This window comes from Clarias gariepinus, chromosome 2 (genome assembly GCF_024256425.1).
Source record: "Clarias gariepinus isolate MV-2021 ecotype Netherlands chromosome 2, CGAR_prim_01v2, whole genome shotgun sequence".
NCBI classification, from domain to species: Eukaryota; Metazoa; Chordata; class Actinopteri; order Siluriformes; family Clariidae; genus Clarias; species Clarias gariepinus.
Window position 1 is genome coordinate 46,882,621 of NC_071101.1, and position 19,630 is coordinate 46,902,250.

The window sequence follows — 19,630 nt, forward strand, 5'->3', positions numbered from 1 at the left end:
AACATAAATCTGACTGTTTTTTTTCCCATAAAAAGTCAAACAACTCACCAGAGTTCACAGAAATCCATTTTTTTATGTTTTTAATCTGAACTCCTCTTGAAACAATAAACAATTTGCCAAAAAAAAACAAAAAACACAAGAACCTTCTAACAAAGTCTCCTCTTTTGCTGAGCTAAGCACCATGTACACTTTTTTTTTCTTCTTCGCTTACTCCTGTCAGAAAATCAACATAGCGGCCTCCACTGTGCAATCATGGTACAGCACCAACCCTTAAAGGCACAGTGTAAAACTTACGGCGGTTACATGCGTACAACCTCTCGGGGGTGAGGCTTTCTCAAAAAAACAAAAAAAACTTTTATTTGGAGTAAAGTGGCTGATGTGCCACATGTAACTTTTTTCAACAGAGCCTCTGTTTCCCTGAATAATCCTCAACTTTTCATAAATATGTAAGACCTATTGACACCTTTCAGGTGACACCACACACACACACACCAAAACACACAGAAAGCAGACCAAACATCATCAGCACGTTCCTTCCCCAAACAGCGCAGTAATGAGCATTTACTTACATCTACGGAGGCCCAGAAGGCCAAATCATCTTTCCCATATATGTGTAAGTTTTTTTTTTTGCCTGTCCAAATATGAAACTATAAGCAAGTTAATATCATTATGCTAAGCGCTAGCTCACTAAAAGATAGCAGAATGTCAACTGTTGTCTATCAACTATTGGTAATTATCCCTGAGCTGCTCCTGTTATGGGTTAAATGTTACAGATGGTTAATGAATTGTTGTATGTAGTTTATTGGAGCTCCTGAGTGACATATAATGTACACTGCTGTATAATGTAGTGGTTTTATCATAGCTAGAGATCTTCTGAGTAGTTATATATGAGCTTACACAATGTATGTAACAGTCAGGGGCTTCTGTTCAGGTTCTATCTATTCTATTATAAAGTCATTAAATATATGTTTATACTCCTTATAACATGTATGCTTGTGTGTACTCAGACACTGACACTGTATATATCTCCAAGATGACAAGCTGGATTTAATCAGGAAAATATGTTGACAAGGCAAGAACTGCAGCTGACTAAAGCAGTCACTGCTCCACCTGCTGGGACTATACAGCATTGCAACCAGGTTATTAGAACAGCACAAAGGTGTGTTTAGGGGGCGGGGCTTCGTTCACTACGTCATCGCGGGGATCAGGGTCCGTGCAGGTTCCTTTACTCTTTACCTATTAATTTCCTTTCCATAAAGTGTATGTAATTAAATGATGTTTAAGAATTAGAATGTCAGAGAGAATTGTTAGTCTAATACAGTTACACTGTAAAGTGAACTTCAGTTTTATTTGTTTCACTTAAATATTTATACATTTTGTTAGTTCAGAAATGTAGTGTCAGTAACCTGGAGAAAGTCCTGTAACCTTGTGCAGTTTTGGAGAATATGTACCAGTTATTTAATAGTCCATCTTTTATTATAAACATAAGGTATTTATTATGAATAAAAAGTTACAGACATGTTTGTGTTTGCTGTTAATGCTGTGAGGGTAAAAGCCTTGTGAGGTTTAATGCTGATAAACACTACAGTCATACAGGACATTCAGGAAGAATTGTTTCACTCCGGGTTCACTCACCTTCACTGTATTGTGATAGGATAGTGTAACTGTAACTGTGCTGGACCACAGGAGATCCAGACAGACTGGACAGATGAACTGGTCCTGATCTACTGAAATACTCACCTCCACCATTTTCCTGAGAGAGAGAGAGAGAGAGAGAGATCAGTTTTCTTTACTCTGGATGAACTTTCAGTTTCTGTATTTATACGTAGTGTAACAGGGTGAGTGGGTGGAGCTTTAAATGAGGACGGTGAAGCTAAGCTCCATGTACCGTGACTGTAAGTGTAAGTATGTGCTGTAATGTGTATTAAAGTTAATTAATTTAATGTGAAGATCCTAAATTCTTAAGTAAAGTGAAGTACAGTAAACTTTGGAGAACTCTGGAGTGATACGTCACATTAAACACAGTACTGATAAAGTACTGACTTAATCTGTCTCTGTCTATTTACCTACAATCATTAGAATAACTCTATTCAGACAGAATATGGAGCTCAAAGTGCTTCACTACAGTTAAACAGTGACAGACAATAAATATAGTCATAATACCAATACAGTTATTAATTACTATTTACATTCTTAACTGAATAAATAAAGTTTCAGCTTTTTTCACTAATGTTAATATTATGTGAATGTGAAATAAATATTTTAAAATGTTATAAAAACTATTACTTATATGGGATTTTTTTTTTATTATTATTAAATAGATTTGACCAAAGCATGTTGTGTAGTATACAGTCTTTTATGGGTTTCACTACACACACCATGGAAGCATCCACACTGAACGAAGAAAAATAGTGAAAAAATAAAATAAAGTAAATAAATAATTATATAAAAACATCAATAAACAATGTAAAATGTATTTATTAACAAGACCAAAGTATCAATTCAGGTGTTTTGTAGACAGGAATAATTTACGTCTCCACAGATTCATGGACTAAAGGGAGATGAAATGGTTAACAAAGGTGTATTCATGCCCTCCCTCTTTTTAGCTCCTCCTCTCACACACTCTCTCTTACACACACACACAGAACCAGGAAGTTCTTGTCAAAGAAAACTAAAGTTAGACACTCACTCCCTCTCTCTCTCTCTCTTGTTCTGTGTGTGTGTGTGTTAGTGCAGAAAAATGGCTGAGGCCAGTATTTCAGTAGATCAGTTTTCAGTGGATCAGTTCATCTGTCCAGTGTGTCTGGATCTCCTGAAGGATCCGGTGGCTATCCCCTGTGGTCACAGTTTCTGTAAGGTGTGTATTAATGGCTGCTGGGATCAGGAGGATCAGAAGGGCGTCTACAGCTGTCCTCAGTGCAGAGACACTTTCACTCCAAGGCCTGTTCTACGCAGAAACAACATGCTGGCTGAAGTGGTGGAGAAACTGAAGAAGAAGACTGAAGTCCAAGCTGCTTCTCCTGCTCACTGTTACGCTGGACCTGGAGATGTGGTGTGTGATTTCTGCACAGGGAGAAAACACAAAGCCGTCAAGTCCTGTCTGACGTGTTTGGCTTCTTACTGTGAAACACATTTGAAACCTCACCTGGAAGTTCCTGCTTTGAAAAACCACACATTAACTGAAGCTTCAGCAGAACTCCAAGAGAAGATCTGCTCTGAACATAACGAACTGATGAAGATCTACTGCCGAACTGATCAAACATGCATCTGTTATTTGTGTACGATGGAAAATCACAAAGGACACGACACCGTCACAGCCGCAGCAGAAAGAGCTGAGAAACAGGTGAGAATGAGAAAGATTTCCAGGATAAGGTTCTTAATTATAGTTTATATCTAGAAACATGTGCTCAGAGTTGTGTTAGTTACACATAAAAGCGATATTACTATTAATAATTAATGTATAAGATATGAAATATTAGTGTGTGACTGTTTGGCTAGATATTGTTTGAGATATATATGAATACACACACACACATACGCAGTTGCATCTCAGTAAATTAGAATATCAGCAAAACGGTGATTAGTTTCAGTAATTCAGTTTTTAAAGTGAAACTCGTACATTATATAGATTGATTACACACAGACTGATATATTTCAAATGTTTGTTTCTTTTAATTTTGATGATTATGGCTTGCAGCTAATGAAAACCCAAAATCCAGTATCTCAGAAAATTAGAATATTACTTAAGATCAATAAAAAAGGAGAAAAGATTTCAAACACCAAAATGTTGGAGTAGTGAAGAGTATGAACATGTACAGTACTCAGTACCTGGTCAGGGCTCCCTTTGCATGAATTACTGCAGCATTGAGGCGTGGCATGAAGGTGATCAGTCTGTGGCACTGCTGAGGTGTTACTGTATGGAAGCCCAGGTTGCTCTGAAAGCATTTTCCAGTTCTTCTGCGTTGTTGGGTCTGGTGTCTCACATCTTCTTTTCACAATACTTCATACATTTTCTGTGGGCTTTAGGTTGGGGAACTTTCCAGGCCAATCAAACACACATACACCATGGTCCTTCAACCAGGTATTAGTACTTCTGGCAGTGTGCCAAGTCCTGCTGAAAAATTTAATCAGCTTCTCCATAAAGCTGATCAGCAATGGGAAGCATGAAGTGCTCTAAAACTTCCTGGTAGACGCTGTGCTGACCTTGGACCTGATCAAACACAGTGGACCAACACCAGAAGATGACATCGCTCCCCAAACCACCACCGACTTGGATTCTGTCCCTTTCCTCTCTTCCTCCAGATTCTGGGACCTCGATTTCCAAATGAAATTATCCCTGTTGCTTGTGCACCTTTTTCTATCACATTTTTTCCTTCCATTCATCTTTCCATTAATGTACTTGGATACAGCACTCTGTGAACAGGTGGCCTACTGAACCAGACTGAGAGACAATTTAAAGGCTCAGGAAATCTTTGCGGGTGTTTTAAGTTAATTATCTGATTAGAGTGTGACACCATGAGTCTTCAATATTGAACTTTTTCCACACTATTCCAATTTTCTGAGATACTGAATTTTTGGTTTTCATTAGCTGTGAGCCTAATCATCAAAAAGCAAAAGAAATAAACATTTAAAATATATATATATATATATCAGTCTGTGTGTAATCAGTCTGTATAATATATAAACTTCAGTTTTTGATGATATTCTAATTTATTGAGATGCACCTGTATACACCAGTTTTGTTTACGTGAAATTTAATTACACACTCATAGGCATGTTTTAATGAATGTACAATGCCATCTGTGGAATTTTGAGATGAACTAATGATTTTTTTCAAGGTTGATGTTTTTATGATAAGGGCATTTTTTGTTAATATTTCAAATAAGTGTATCTTCTGTTCCTGTGCGCTGATTGAGGTGAAATAAAGCCCATATGTTACCCATTGCAAGCCCATTATTTTAAAATGAGTTCAGTAGTTTTTATCTGATGCGTGCACAAACAGACAGAGTTGATGTGTTATATTACTCATCTTACACAAATATATTCAATGTACAGACACCCCAACTCTATAGTTTTATTATATGTGTAGATGTATAAATTATATATATACAGTGAAACCTCAGATTGCAAGTAACCAGTTTGCGAACGTTACACAAGATGAGCAAAAAAGTTTTCATTATTTCTTATGGGGACATTCGCTTTAATTTACGAGTCGCTTCTGGAATTAATTATGCTTGAGAGAAACTTAAAATACTGTAATACAACAAAGCCAAAATAACAGCATAATGTTATCACTGGAAGTTCCCCTGATACAGCGCTGGACCTCAATACAATCACAGAAAACCTTTATAATGACGCCTCAGTGAAAGTTAACTAAACGTTATGTTGTTATGGTTCTGCATCAGGCTACAGACATTATCGTGTGAAACTGTAAAATCATCTGTTCTGTGTTAACCAGTGTAATGTAAGCTAGCAACACAGCACGACATGTTAACCCACATAGGTGTTATACTCACCGTGACTCCTTTTACAGCGGCATGAAAAACTTTATTACATACAGACATTTATAAACTGGGCATCTGACATGGATTTTACATTTTATTATTTTTTCTTTATCTGGCTAATCTCAGGACAAACCATTTCATCATAGGCGTGTTTTATATTATTTTCACTAATTTTACACAAACTATAAGAATCCACCATGTCTGTGATGTTCTATAGTGTATGTAGACAGTATTATGAATGAACTGTGGTTTACTCAGTGACTGAGTGATCCTGCACTTCCCTGTACTCAGACTTCCAGTGGTGAGACCTGAGGTAGTGTCCACCTCTCCTCCCCTCCCCGTCTCGTACACTCAGTGAGAGATCTTCTTGGGCAGTAACCTGCCTCACAAACTAGAATCAGGGCACCAACCATACGGTGGCATGAAAAATGTAACCTGCATTGAAGGAACAGTAAACTGATCACACAAATGTCACCACCATTACAATTTATTTATTATTGTTTCACGTCTGCATTGTGCTGCTTCACCAACATGCTGTTCTGTGTGGCTGCCCATGGCACCGATATCTAAATCTGACTGTCAGCTTCTTATGGTTCCACATTTTGACCGAACTAACCACAAGCTTCACCTGTCACTCACATCTGAATATGTCACATGATATAAACATTCCTCTACATTCTGATAGGCGTATGTGTCACGGTCACCATCACTGCATGTGCTCTAGTGAATTATATGATTGAAACATCAATTACAAATTCAAACAGAGAGAGAGAGAGAGAGAGAGAAAGAGAATAAACATAAACATGAACAAAGCAGATATAATGTGCTCCACTCCACTCTTGTCATCATGCCGGATAAGGGTTTATGTCTCTTAGATCCAGTGAAGGGAAACTATAACACTACAGCACACACACACACACACACATACACATTCACACACACACACACACACACACACACACACACACACACAAAACATGTGTGAATTATCTTACTATGTAAGTACTTTATAAAAAGCTGAATGTAACTGTTCTGTCCTCAGAGTGAGTTAAAGGAGGAGCAGATGAAATCCCAGCAGAGAATCCAGGAGAAGCAGAAAAAGGTGCAGGAGCTGAAACAGGCTGTGAACACTATAAAGGTGAGCAGTGAGCAGAGACAGAGCTGCTCCTAGAAACACACACAACATGGACAACATGGAGTCATTTAGAGTCGCAGTAAGAGAGGGAATGATAGATGAGCATTAAATCCTGTGTGTGTGTGTGTGTGTGTGTGTGTGTGTCTGTGTGTCCTAACAGCTGAGTGCACAGACAGCAGTGGAGGACAGTGAGAGGATCTTTACTGAGCTGATCAGCTCCATGGAGAAAAAGCGCTCGGAGGTGACGGAGCTGATCAGAGCTCAGGAGAAGACTGAACTGAGTCGAGCTGAACGACTCCTGGAGCAACTGGAGCAGGAGATTGCTGATCTTCAGAGGAGACTCACTGAGCTGGAGCAGCTTTCACACACACACGATCACATCCAGTTCCTCCAGGTAACACTCACTGTCTGATCTACACACACAGCTGTTTCTCACACACTCTCTAAAACACCTCCTGTTAATGGAACAGTGAATGTCCTCTGATGTCACAAGTGTGTTTTACATTTAATCTGCTTTCTGTAGGCTTTAGCTTCTGGACGTCAGTCTCCTCCATGGACCAGACCAAACTTTCAGACCTCCAGCATCAGTGTCCATCAACATCTCTCATTTGATGGAGTGAGGAATTCTCTCTCAGATCTGAAGAAGAGACTCGAGGAATTCTGTGAGGAGAAATTCAACAAAATCCCTCCACATGGTAAGAGGAGCTGTTCCTGCTGGAGAAACACAATGATGGACGTCTTTACTCGCTCTGTCAAGTCTTATTTCTTAGCAATGCTTCTGCTGACCTTCCTGCAGAGAGTTTGAACTAAAATACTGATTTAAAATGAATAAACTGACTGTATCACTTTAAACTGTTTCCATCTTTTACAACCTGATGATGCTTTTTGTCTTCATTTCCATTTTTCTCTCCACAGCTGCAGCAGTTCAGATCTTTTTACCGCCAGAGACACAGAGCAGAGATGAGTTTCTGAAATGTATATTACACACACAAAAAAACATAAAATATATAATACACACACTACTAATTATAATAATAATAATTATAATAATAGAGTCTTATTTCATTAAGTACTATATCCTCCAAAAGTATTTTAGAAAATACTAAATACTAAAAAGTAAGATTAAAATCATAGGATTTTTAGATTAAAATCTGAATGAACATTGAGACATTTCTCCCTCAGATATCAGCGCACAAAGACAGCTGTCTCACTCTTCACATGAATATACAGTATTCTGTGAATTAAACCCAACATGTTCACATTGTTCAGTTTGTTTTTCTCTTTTATTTTAGATTTCTGTTATCTGACTCTGGATCCCAACACGACACATCGTAACCTCATTCTGTCTGAGAAGAACAGAGCGGTGAGATACAGTAAGAGAGAGCAGCAGTACTCTGATCATCCAGAGAGATTTGACTTCTACAGGCAGGTGTTGTGTAAGGAGAGTGTGTGTGGACGCTGTTACTGGGAGGTGGAGTGGAGTGGTCGTTATGTGTCCATATCAGTCTCATATAAAGACATCAGTAGGAAAGAAGAGGGTAATGAGTGTATGTTTGGAGGCAACAATCAGTCCTGGAGTCTGTGGTGTTCTTCTTCTTCTTCTTCTCTCTTTTTCTATCACAACAACATTGAGACTGATCTCAAAGCTCCATCATCCTCCAGAATAGGAGTGTATGTGGATCACAGTGCAGGAACTCTGTCCTTCTACAGCGTCTCTGACACGATGAAGCTCCTCCACAGAGTCCACACCACATTCACTCAGCCTCTGTACGCTGGGTTTAGGCTCTACTGGTCTGGCTCTACTGTGAGATTGTGTGATCCAGAATAAAGTCTGTAGTGTTTTGTGTAAAATTCCTGCACATTGTTGCTCAGTCATCTCAAATTCAAATTTCAAAAATTCAATTTTTTTTTTTTTTTTTGTCTCACTAACACACAATCCAGCTGCACGAACAGCTCAGTAATTTAACACAGGGACAATTAAAGAGTAAATATTAACACTGAATATAGTTTAATAAAAATAAACAGACGTATTATTAAATGTATTAAATGTATTATTATAAAGTTGTATCTGTGTGAAGAGCCGTGGTGAGATTCGGCACATCAGACATCACTTTAGAATAACTTTATATTCACATTATTGAAAGTAGATGTTTAAAACTGACCACACACACACACACATACACACACACAAATATATATTTCAGCAAAGACTTTTCGTTTAAATCTGCTAAAAAAAAATAATATCAAAAGTAAATCTTTGTCCAGCTTGTCCAAGAAAAAGTCCACTAACATGGTCTGTATTTCCACTATTAGTTTTGGAGGTGGTTTAATATAGGCCAGTTTGTGCCATAAAATCATAACAGCTAGATTATTATTACTATTAAATAAGCCATTTCTATTGATTAAAATGTCGTTTGAATATTTAAAACATCTTTTCCTGGCCCTTAAATATAAGAGCAGCCTTCAGCCCCAATAGTCTGGAGATGTCCAAAATGTCACAAATCAATCACACTTTGTCAAAGATTGACCTGCCAGACACACAGTATGTCTAATCAAAATGAATGACTTGCTCTATTACCTTTCCTAGTATTTTTTTTTTTTTTTTTTTTGCACCTTATAGTCTTTTCATATCAGAGAGACCAGGAACCAGTTCTTCAGGTCAGTATGGCAACCATTTTTAGACAATAGTGTCAAGTCTGATCTGCAGCTACTCAGTGGCAACCTTCCTTCATTCATGTCATCCTGCAACACTTCTAGCGAGTCCTGTCCTAGAATTAGACCAAGAATTAGAATAACAGATCAACACCATTACTGAGAAAAGTGGTGTAGCTTAAAACCATGAGCCCTTTCCACTCACTCACCCAGACTGAGGAGTTCCCTGTATCACTGGGAGTATCAATTCATAAGTGCCATTATCTAGTTATTATTAATTTTTTTGCCACTTTATGGAGTCCTTATCAGTTTTTATCACCTCCTTACCTGTTCAGCAGCATTTGGCAGCCAAAAATCATTGGACTAAATGTAGATGGAAGTATTGATAAAATTTATAAAGTGATATTTTAAGGAAAACAGTCATGATTAAACACAATTGAAAGATATTTTACATGTTAAAGTTCGATGCACAATAGAAATGTTTTAATGTGTTTTTAAATTTCATAATAAAGTCTTTTGACAAATTTACCATATCATTTTTATTCCTAAAATACATTTCTGTCAACTTTTCAGAAAAGCTGGGAGTGAGATTTTAAAAAATAAGGGCATTGGTTTTGCGCGCACATGCAACGTGATGCCCCCAGTGTGCACACCCGTACACTTTACACTGCATGGCTCAGGTTCTGTGTAGGAGGACAGAGAAATTACTGCATTGAGTTTAATCATACACAAAACAGTGCATCACTATTTATATTCACGGCAACATTCTAGGGATAACACACTTGATTAAGAGAGAATCCTACAAAACACACAATATTATGTGTAATGTATGACGGCTCCTGTATACACTCGTACTGCCGAAGCTCAGAATCAAGTCACAAAATAAAAACAGAAATAAATAGATAAAAAAAAAAATACACACACATTTAACTGTACAATCAAACATGAAGTGACGGTAGGGATAAAAAAACACTGAAGATGAAAAGCAAAAAGCAAAGGAAATAATAATAATAATAATATTAATAATAATAATTAAGATCAATAATAATGCCCCAGTAAAACAAAACTCCCTAGCTGTGTAAGAGAGGCGTCTGTTTGGCCACTTTAGTTTCACTAAACTGAAATATATACTCACTAAATAAACGTTGGCTTTTGCACAGTGAAAGTGCCGTTGATGTGAGCAGCTTTATTTCAATCATAATACACTCAGATTACACAAAAAAAACAACAAATACAAAACAGAAAGTGTAACATAATGGCATCATTTTCATATTGTTAACACCTCCGTAATAGTTTGTTATAGTCAGTAGCGTTATTTTAATTTCTCTTTATGATGATACTGTTGTTACTGGTTTCATTATCATTTATTTAGGGCTCAGTTAAATTCCTTAACGACAGTTATTAAAACTTTATTATGTACATAACACGTCCTTATTTCATGTATTGCTCATGTCAAAATACGCTGTAGACTCGTTTTCATGTCCTTATGAGTTTATTTCTATTGTTAACGGCCCATCACTTGAAAAATTAACCGAACCAGTAGAGACCACAAAGACTTCATCATTTTAAATCATGAGACATCAGGAGAGGTCGGTAGCTAATTCAGCTCAGTGGAACAGGCTTACTTTTCTTATTAAACTCTGACCATTGGCTGACTCTGTGAAAGGCCCATCACACTCTGCTACCTGTTATAAGCCCTACAGTCTAGGGTTAGGAAGGACCAGCAGCATTTTTAGAGTCATGCCGTAGAAGTAAGAGATCCCAACCAATCATCTCCTAAAGGCTTGTCAGATACTTAAAATTAATCTAGTAATGTTTACTTTACTAAAATGTGATTTTACGTACAATTAGGAATCGTGGTATAATACAAAGACAGATCGGGAAAACCGGACAAGAAGGCTGGACAATGGATGGTGCTGAAGGAAAGAAGAAATAAAAACTAAAGCTCAGCTTCACCTTCTCTCACATAAGTGTTTGTTAGCTGGTAATGTAATGAAATGCATTAACCATATGGTAACACTGAGTTGTTGATCGTAGTTGATCTTTGTGATGTAAAAACTCTATACACAAACTATACCAGCAGTTCCCAGCCATAGACTGTATAAGAACTGGACAAACACTCCATGGTGTCACCCACAGGTTTTAATGAAGAACGGTTTTGAAGCTCAACAGTGGGAGCTCTGTAATCAGCTCGTTAATATATAAACTAATTACTCCAAACAGTGTAACATGTATTTTTTAACATAATCGTAATGGAACAAGTTTAATTTGAACAGATTTTATGTTTAATGTTTAATTTAATGAGAGTTTTAATTGTATGTAAAATCACATTTTAGTAAATGAAACATTAATCAGCTGGCACGCCTAAAAATAGATGCAGGATTATTTTTTATAATCTAAATAAAAATGCTATATTAATTATGGGCTATTGTTTATTTACAGTATTTGTTAATTTAATTTAAATGAGGTTTGGGGTTGGGGATTTTAAGCCGTGATCGTGATCCTCCTCTTTAATTTCCCACACAGTCTAATCAGTGTTCATCCACACGCATGAAGTTTTCTAGATCACAGAAGAATTTTGTTGTACTAAATAATATTTATGCAGTATAATCAGGGCCTCTTCTTCGTGTTAATTATAGTTTATTGTTTTTTTTTTTAGTGTGTGCTTTACAATGTCAGACAACATTTAAATGCAAATAAATATAATATAAGGGTGATATAACACCGTAACGATATCGATATGGGCTAGGTCCGACTCTCTGGAGGATAATTAAATAATTTTTTGGTCCAGTTAATGTAAAACTAATAACAGCCTGGCTTTATTACACAAACAGTAAATTAGCAACATGAATGTGATAAAGACAATTCAATTTAAATTTAGAAAGAAAAAATTATTAAAAGTAAAAGTGTCCAAAAATTCTCCTGGTCCCTTTTGGTATTCGCAGATGTGGTGAAACCTTTTTCATGAAATGTAAAGACCTTGTTATCAACTACTACTCGGGTAGTGTATGAGTGTGAAATATCAGCTTAGCTGCAATTGTAAAGAATCCCTCCAAGAAGACGGGTCAGGGTTGATTCACTGGGACTGGCTCACCATCGTTCACAACCATACAGTCGATCACATCACACGACGGACTCGGGCAAAGGAAAAATAAAACAATCTACATACAAACAACACAATTCACTATTAAATATTCCTCCGATCCATCGCAGCCTAGTATACAACACCTCCTCATAAACAGTCAGAGAATTCAATCATAGTGCAAAACATCAGTCACATGTACTAACACATTAACTTAACCATTTAACAGTGTCAGTGAACATACTGTACAATTGTGCAGCTAAATCTGGATTAACATGGAGGTTTATTTTCTAAAATCCAAAATACAGAAATGTATATTTATATTATATATTAATATACATGTACATTTAGCTTCTGAGCACATTATGAAATACATATGGCAATATTTAAATTCATCCGCCTTCCAGACCTGTTTGTGAATACGAATTATACAGAAGTATACATTTATTCTCAACAATCATCAGATTTTAACTCTGCCTGTTTTTGCCCCATACACAACATTATACTGTGTATATATACATGTGTGTGTGTGTGTGTGTGTGTGTGTGACTGTGTGGGTGACTGTGTGGGTGATGGTGAAATAATCTACGCAGTGTTGCCAACTTAGCGACTTTGTCGCTATATTTAGCGACTTTTCAAATCCCTCTAGCGACAATTTTTTAAAAAAGCGACTAGCGACAAATCTGGCGACTTTTTCTTGTGTTACTGGAGACTTTTGGAGACTCTGATGTGTCTGTACTGACTCTTCTCAACTTGCCACAGCAGCTGCCACCGCCGCCCCCTCCACCGTCCCAAAGCACTCACAGACAGGCCTGTCCTCTCACAGGAGTCCCCCCCCCCCGCTGCAGTTACAGCAGGAGATGCTAACTCCTACGAGTCTTGACTGCAAATTAATTGCCCATGCGCGAATCCGCCTTGACGACTTTTTTTGATGACATTTTTTTAAAGCGCCTGGTGACAAATCTAGCAACTTTTGGACAAACCTTAGCAAGTTTCCAAATGTCGCCAATACTGTCCTGTAAGCACGAGGTCTTGCTTTCCCGGTACAGTTACACATCTCCCTGTGTCTGCTCTGATCAGTGAGCGCTAGCTCCGGCTGAAAGGAGCAGCATATTCCCATGACTGCACAGCAGCTAACATGGATGTGAATGAGCTGCACATGTGCAAACGGTGTTGCAACGGGCCTATCACTTACCTGCTTCTCCTTTGCTTGAAATAAAACTATTTAATTTGACCATTTTTATTATAATTTTTTTTTTTCTTCCGATGCACTTATATTACTCACTGTTACAAAGCTTAAGTACATAATTATATTGGACACATGAGGAAGGATTAGGGAAAACACGCAAAATGCAAATACGACGTAATTACGTCATCAATATGCAAATATACGCATGACGTCATCTAGCGACATTTGGCGACTTTTCGAGCAGACTTTAGCTACTGTCCGTTGAAAATAGTTGGCAACACTGAATCTACGCTGCGAATCAGGTGGATGGTCACTCAAGGCTGCCGTTATTGGCCCGGGATAAACGGCACCATAAGTTGGTTATATTGCAGATCATTGATGATGTGACAGTCAGCAGAAAGTCAGTATGAAAACTGCTGCCCTTTTATTTTCTCAAAGTGGTCATGAACATATAGTGGACAAGATTCTAAATAAAAATGTAAAACAGTAACTATACATTGAAACTATAAACTCAAGTGACCAAATTTTTACATATTTTTGTAAGAAAAGAAAGACAAAAGTGGAAAAGCTGAAATGTCTGAAATGATGCAAAACATTAGCAATTAAATTAGCACATGTGAGTCTGCAGCACGTGCGCTAATGCTAAACTCGGTTCGGCTAACAATTTACAAATGACATGACAAACACATACCTGGGATAAACAGCACCATAAGTTGGTTATATTGCAGATCATTGATGATGTATGAGTCTTAAATGAAGTAAACAGAGGTTCAGAGTTTACAAGCAGCCTAATACACATTCTTCTTAATATGTTTTCATAAATAAACACATACTAGAAGCTCACAAACCGAAGTAATAATGCGTGTATAGTATAAAATGTCGGTTTTATGCTTGAAAATCTTTCCAAACCGAGTTAATAAGACAGAGCAATCATCAATGCGTCTCACCAGCAGAAAGTCAGTATGAAAACTGCTGCCGTTTGTGTAGCTCCGCCCCCTATCTGTGATGGACATGGATACAGCAGAGCGCAACCAATGGCGTGTTTTCACAATTTCTGCATCAATTTAATCAACTTATTTAAACTCCGTTATATATGTATATGACCATTATTAAGTTAAAACATGTTTGTCAGTCAAACAAGCAAAAATTTCACAAAAAAATGCATTTTTTCTCTTTTAATCAGAACTCCTGTTGAAACAATGAACGATTTGCAAATAAAAAACAAGAACCTTCTAACAAAAAGTCTCTTCTTTTGCAGAGCTAAGCACCGTGTGCATTTATTTTCTTCTTCGCTTACCCCTGTCAGAAAATCAACATAGCGGCCTCCAGTGTGCAATCATGGTACTGCACCAACCCTTAAAGGCACAGTGTAAAACTTCACATTCCACATTTGATTTGTCACATACAGTCATACACAGTACGATATGCAGTGAAATGATTATACAACCCTCTGATACCTTAAAAATAAAAGCTTATAGATAAATAAATGTGAATAAAAAGAAATGCAATAGAAAATAAATTTAACTAGAGCCGTATAAGAACAGTGGCAGCTGGAACACCTAAAAATAGATGCAGGATTATTTTTAGCTATAGTCTAAATATTTTTACAATATTTCTTAATTTAATTTAAATGAGATGTTGAACATCGTGATGCTCCTCTTTAATTTCAACTGTACGTATAAAGTTTTTCAGAGTGCATCGACAGAAGTAGACTAATGTGTCGGGAAAAAACAGCAAGGAGACTGAGTCTGACCATCGTAATAATTCATTGATAAATTAGTGATGCCTTTGGTTTCGACTGTGATGAAGGTAATCATGTCATCTTATCATCTCCACAGAAGTGGACGCGCCTGTAATTCACGTTTCATTCGACTTATATAATCTGAAATTTCTTTTCCATTAGTTTATATAAAAGCAGGCATTTCACTTTCTGCAAGTATGTATTTTTCATGTCTGTGAGGCGAGTATACAAGGAGTTTTGGGGTCCTTTTTCTGATGCGCTCAAGTTCACTGGAACCAGAATAGCGCACCCTGTTTACTTTCATTATTTTACAACATCATAAGGTTTTGTCGTCATTGTGAGTGCACTTAAATAAAAGTAGAGTCTTATAAAGGCTATGTAGCTTATATAGTTTTATTATATAATTTTTGCACATTTATCTGCTAATAACAGACCCACTTTTTCTGATGCACACCCAGTGTCTGATTTCTGGCTATGCGAGTGTTACACATGATAAAATCTAAAGGCTCACTGTGTTAACATTTACTTTGCTTAAATTTGAATGTTGGCATATTCACGAATCAGGACATTCACATAGTTAACACTCAGATAGACTACTATCAGGAAATTAAATTAATTTCAAGGCCATTTAAACAGAGACATTGCCATGTCTTTCACTGTTTTGTCCCTGTTAAGACATTACAAAAACTATATAAGAAACGTATTAGGAATTTTAAAGTACGAATTTGGGCATCTCATTTAATCATTATGAAAATAATATGAAGCACATATACACACATTCATCATGAAATATTTGTTGTAAAACAAAATAAAATTATTGTGTGCTTCAGCATTGGAAACAATATTGTTTTAGGCTAAGTAATTATACAGAGTTCTTCGTTGTACAGCACTTGGTCCGGCTTTTAGATAAAGTCCTTCCATGCGCCATCTTGTGGATATTAAGTAAAGCACAACACATTTATTTAAATTCCCAAATGTTGCTTAAGGCAAGTCGTGGCACGCCACGTGCTAAATTGCGGCATCTGACGGGAAAACACACGCAGTCTTAATGGCCACATCTGTAACTTGCTACAATCTGGACATTGAATGTTTAAGTTCTAACAGTAATTCAGGCTTTGTTTCAAAATTCTCACCAAGATTACTGAAGAAAATTCAGAGGTGGGGTGTTATAGATCTCACACTGATGGAATTGACTAGCAACAAAATGAGTTACTGTCTGCTAAAGAGTTAAGATTATTAGTGCAGCTATATATTGATTATTTGGAAATTGCCAAACCTTTAGGGACATCTTGCAAAATTCATGTCAAGTCAGGCCAAGTAGACTTTTATTGTTACTTCAATGATATACAGTTCAGTACACAGTGAAAGAAACAACGCTCCTCCAGGACCAAGGTGCTACATACATCATAAATTAACAACATAAATTAACAAAAAACTAACTAGCTAACTTAGAGACATAATTAGCTAGCTAGCTGGGACAAGATAGATTGACATTGACATTTTAAGTAAACAAAGAACCATCTATGTTTTTCAGACAAAATAAAGTGCACATGCAAATGGGCAAATGCGACAAAATGATGACTTGGGCAATGTCTGGAGGAGCTAACACAGAAACCAAGTTAACATGCATCATGCACTACCCTTTTAAAGAAGCAATGCTTCCCCTCAAACTGCACTGTCCATAGGTTCACATGGGCCAAAATGACATTTTTTCGCATTGTGACTTTGTCACTCTTATACTGTTGATGGTACAGATTGCATGCTTAAATCGCATGTTTGTATAAGTGGGGAAAAATTCCCCAAAACATTACTGACCTACTTACTGAATAATGAGGTTTAATTCCTCTCTACTGACTATAACTGGTGGTATGTGGAACAGCTTCTTTGCTATAAACTGTCCCCTACTGAATTAGGACATCATCTCTCTTTTCACCTGCACTCACAACTAAATGATACTGTGACCTTGTGTGTGCCTACAGAATTGATGGACGCTTATTGTTGAGTACAAGGATGTCCTTAACAGTTGCACATAATAAAGACAAGTAAACAGTGAGTTAAATATGTAGCCTGTCTATTCTAAATATACATAGAATAGGGCCCTGAGTCCTTTTACAAAAAAAATAAAAACAAAAACAACATAGCCCAGCAATTATACCAGCACATGTTGTGTTTTGGTGCTGGTATGCTCGTGACCAGCATTATAGTGCCATGATGTTGGTGCTGGTATGTCAGTCACTTTACTGATACTGGTCCCCAGCATACCAGCACCAAAACACAACATATGCTGGTATCATTGCTGGTCTATGCTGTTTTTTCCCCCCACCAGCACTAGCATAAGCAGGGTGACCAGCAGGGTGACCAGCATACCAGCATGGTACCATATTTATGGTAGGCTGTTCACCACCCCAAGAAATGTTGGTATGGTATAAAAGCTAGAATTCATGCAAATATTACAATACTTCTTTTGCTTCAGGTATGTTAGTAAGTTCCTAGTAACAAGACAAAATTCACGTTTTACAAGATGGTCATCCAATAACTCTGTAAAATATAGAATAGAATCAGTATAAAATCATCTTTATTGGCCAATACAAACAGTATTAATGATGTGTAATATGTAAGCAATATATATATAATATGCACATTTGTAACCATATGATAATTTAACAATGAACAGCAAACAAGTTTTGATAAAAAAAAAAAAATAACAAAAACAAAACATGATAGCAACCTCTCAGGGACACAATTACACTGCTGTGGTGTGAAAGTAACAGTATAAATGAGTGAGTTTGGCCTTTACTCATTATTTAGGGGTCTGCAGATTTATGGGCCCTGAAGTAGTTCTGACACGTCCTGACATTTGTGTATTTTTCGTACTTATAAACATATAAATGTCACCTCTTTCACCTAGTGCAAAGTAAATGTCCAGGATTGAGGAAAGAGGGAGACAGATGATCTTATACACAGAAGGCACATTTATGGCCTATACTGTAAATATGGCCGTGCAAACAAACATTCAGGGTAAAACAGTGCGAACAGGAACAGTGCACTATGAAGAAGGAGTGTTAGGTTTGTAAAAGCCCATTTTTACACCCTATACACAGTCATACATCTTTGTGTCTCTTTTAAAAAGCAGTTCCTGTTTAACTAAAGACACAAGTGAACACTGGCATTTCCATAGTGTTTTTTGCTGCTTACCATAAACTGAATTGCAATGCACACAGACCCTGTGACCAGCAGTGGTAACATTCCTGGCATCTGAGGTCAGTCCATGTGCTGGTTGTGCGCAGTCACAGGTGAAGCCTTATCGTGTGGCCAATCGCTTAAAACAATACAAGAGATCCATCCCGAATCCAGACCCCTGTTGTGGTCCAGGTTCCCATGCAGGCAGGAATTACAGAGTCTGTGTTTTCCATGACATAGTGATGGTCCGTCTGTATCTTGCCTGCTTGTTTGCATTTGGTCTCTATAAAACAGGTGGCTGGTCATTTTTATGGTCACAACTGTTAAGCATGATAACAATAAAATTACTGTATATTATCATACATAATTATTGGCCATCGATAAAGACAACACAAGCTTTGTAATGTTATACAACGATTTATACTTTTTGCATTACGATTAACATTTACACCTTAATATCACAAACATCTGTAAGCTACATAGGGCTGTATTTTAGGCACCGGGGGCTAAAGTGTTTGTGCTAAATAACATTATAGATAGCAGTGTCATAAGCTAACCAAACTGAACCAAATAGCTACCATAATATAAAGCGATCCAAACCGAGGTGGAATATATTATAAACATTTACACCACAGCTGATACTGACAACCATCTGTAATCTACATACTGTAAGGCATTAGCTTAGCCACTGTGAGCTAACCTGTTTGTGCTAAGCTACATAAGGCAGTATGTTAGCATGATTTAGCAGTGTTATCTACATGCTAACCAAACCATGTAAGTGACATTAAATCACAATGTTTCACATAAACTTGTGAGAAAATAAGGAAAAATAAAATAATAGTGTATATTATCAGAATAAAGATTATATAAGATTTAATAACTTAGCTATGCTAACAGTTTGCTGGATTCTCCTCCTTTGTTCTCTGTTGGAGTCTCAGTGTTGTTCTGAGGTAAATCTAAACTCCTCCCACATTCCAGAACATTCTGTAGAGCTTTAGAAACCTGTACAGCCTGTGACATCTTCCACACGCGCAGGAAACTTATCGGATCTACTGTGTGTGTGTGTGTGTGTGTGCGTGTGTGTGTTTGGGGGCGTGGCCTTGTATGTACAGTAGATTACCCAGTGACTGTTTCCATGTGAATAGTG

General features: G+C 37.1%; 1 protein-coding gene across 1 annotated transcript; it reads left to right on the forward strand.

Annotated features, from left to right (window-relative positions):
* Nucleotides 1-2,725: 2,725 nt before the first annotated feature.
* LOC128507909 (tripartite motif-containing protein 16-like) lies at nt 2,726-8,490 on the forward strand. The gene is made up of 6 exons (XM_053479059.1): nt 2,726-3,343; nt 6,547-6,642; nt 6,800-7,033; nt 7,163-7,334; nt 7,555-7,614; nt 7,932-8,490. The coding sequence occupies exons 1-6, from the start codon at nt 2,741-2,743 to the stop codon at nt 8,465-8,467; spliced, it is 1,701 nt and encodes a 566-aa protein (XP_053335034.1). The 5' UTR covers nt 2,726-2,740; the 3' UTR covers nt 8,468-8,490.
* Nucleotides 8,491-19,630: the final 11,140 nt, after the last annotated feature.

What these genes read in the sequence shown, in the direction of transcription:
- LOC128507909 (XM_053479059.1), top strand. Translation starts at nt 2,741, where the DNA reads ATGGCTGAGGCCAGTATTTCAGTAGATCAGTTTTCAGTGGATCAGTTC. An exon ending in AGGCTGTGAACACTATAAAG is followed by an intron (nt 6,643 to 6,799) that starts GTGAGCAGTGAG and finishes GTGTCCTAACAG; the next exon opens with CTGAGTGCACAGACAGCAGT. An exon ending in CAACAAAATCCCTCCACATG is followed by an intron (nt 7,335 to 7,554) that starts GTAAGAGGAGCT and finishes TTCTCTCCACAG; the next exon opens with CTGCAGCAGTTCAGATCTTT.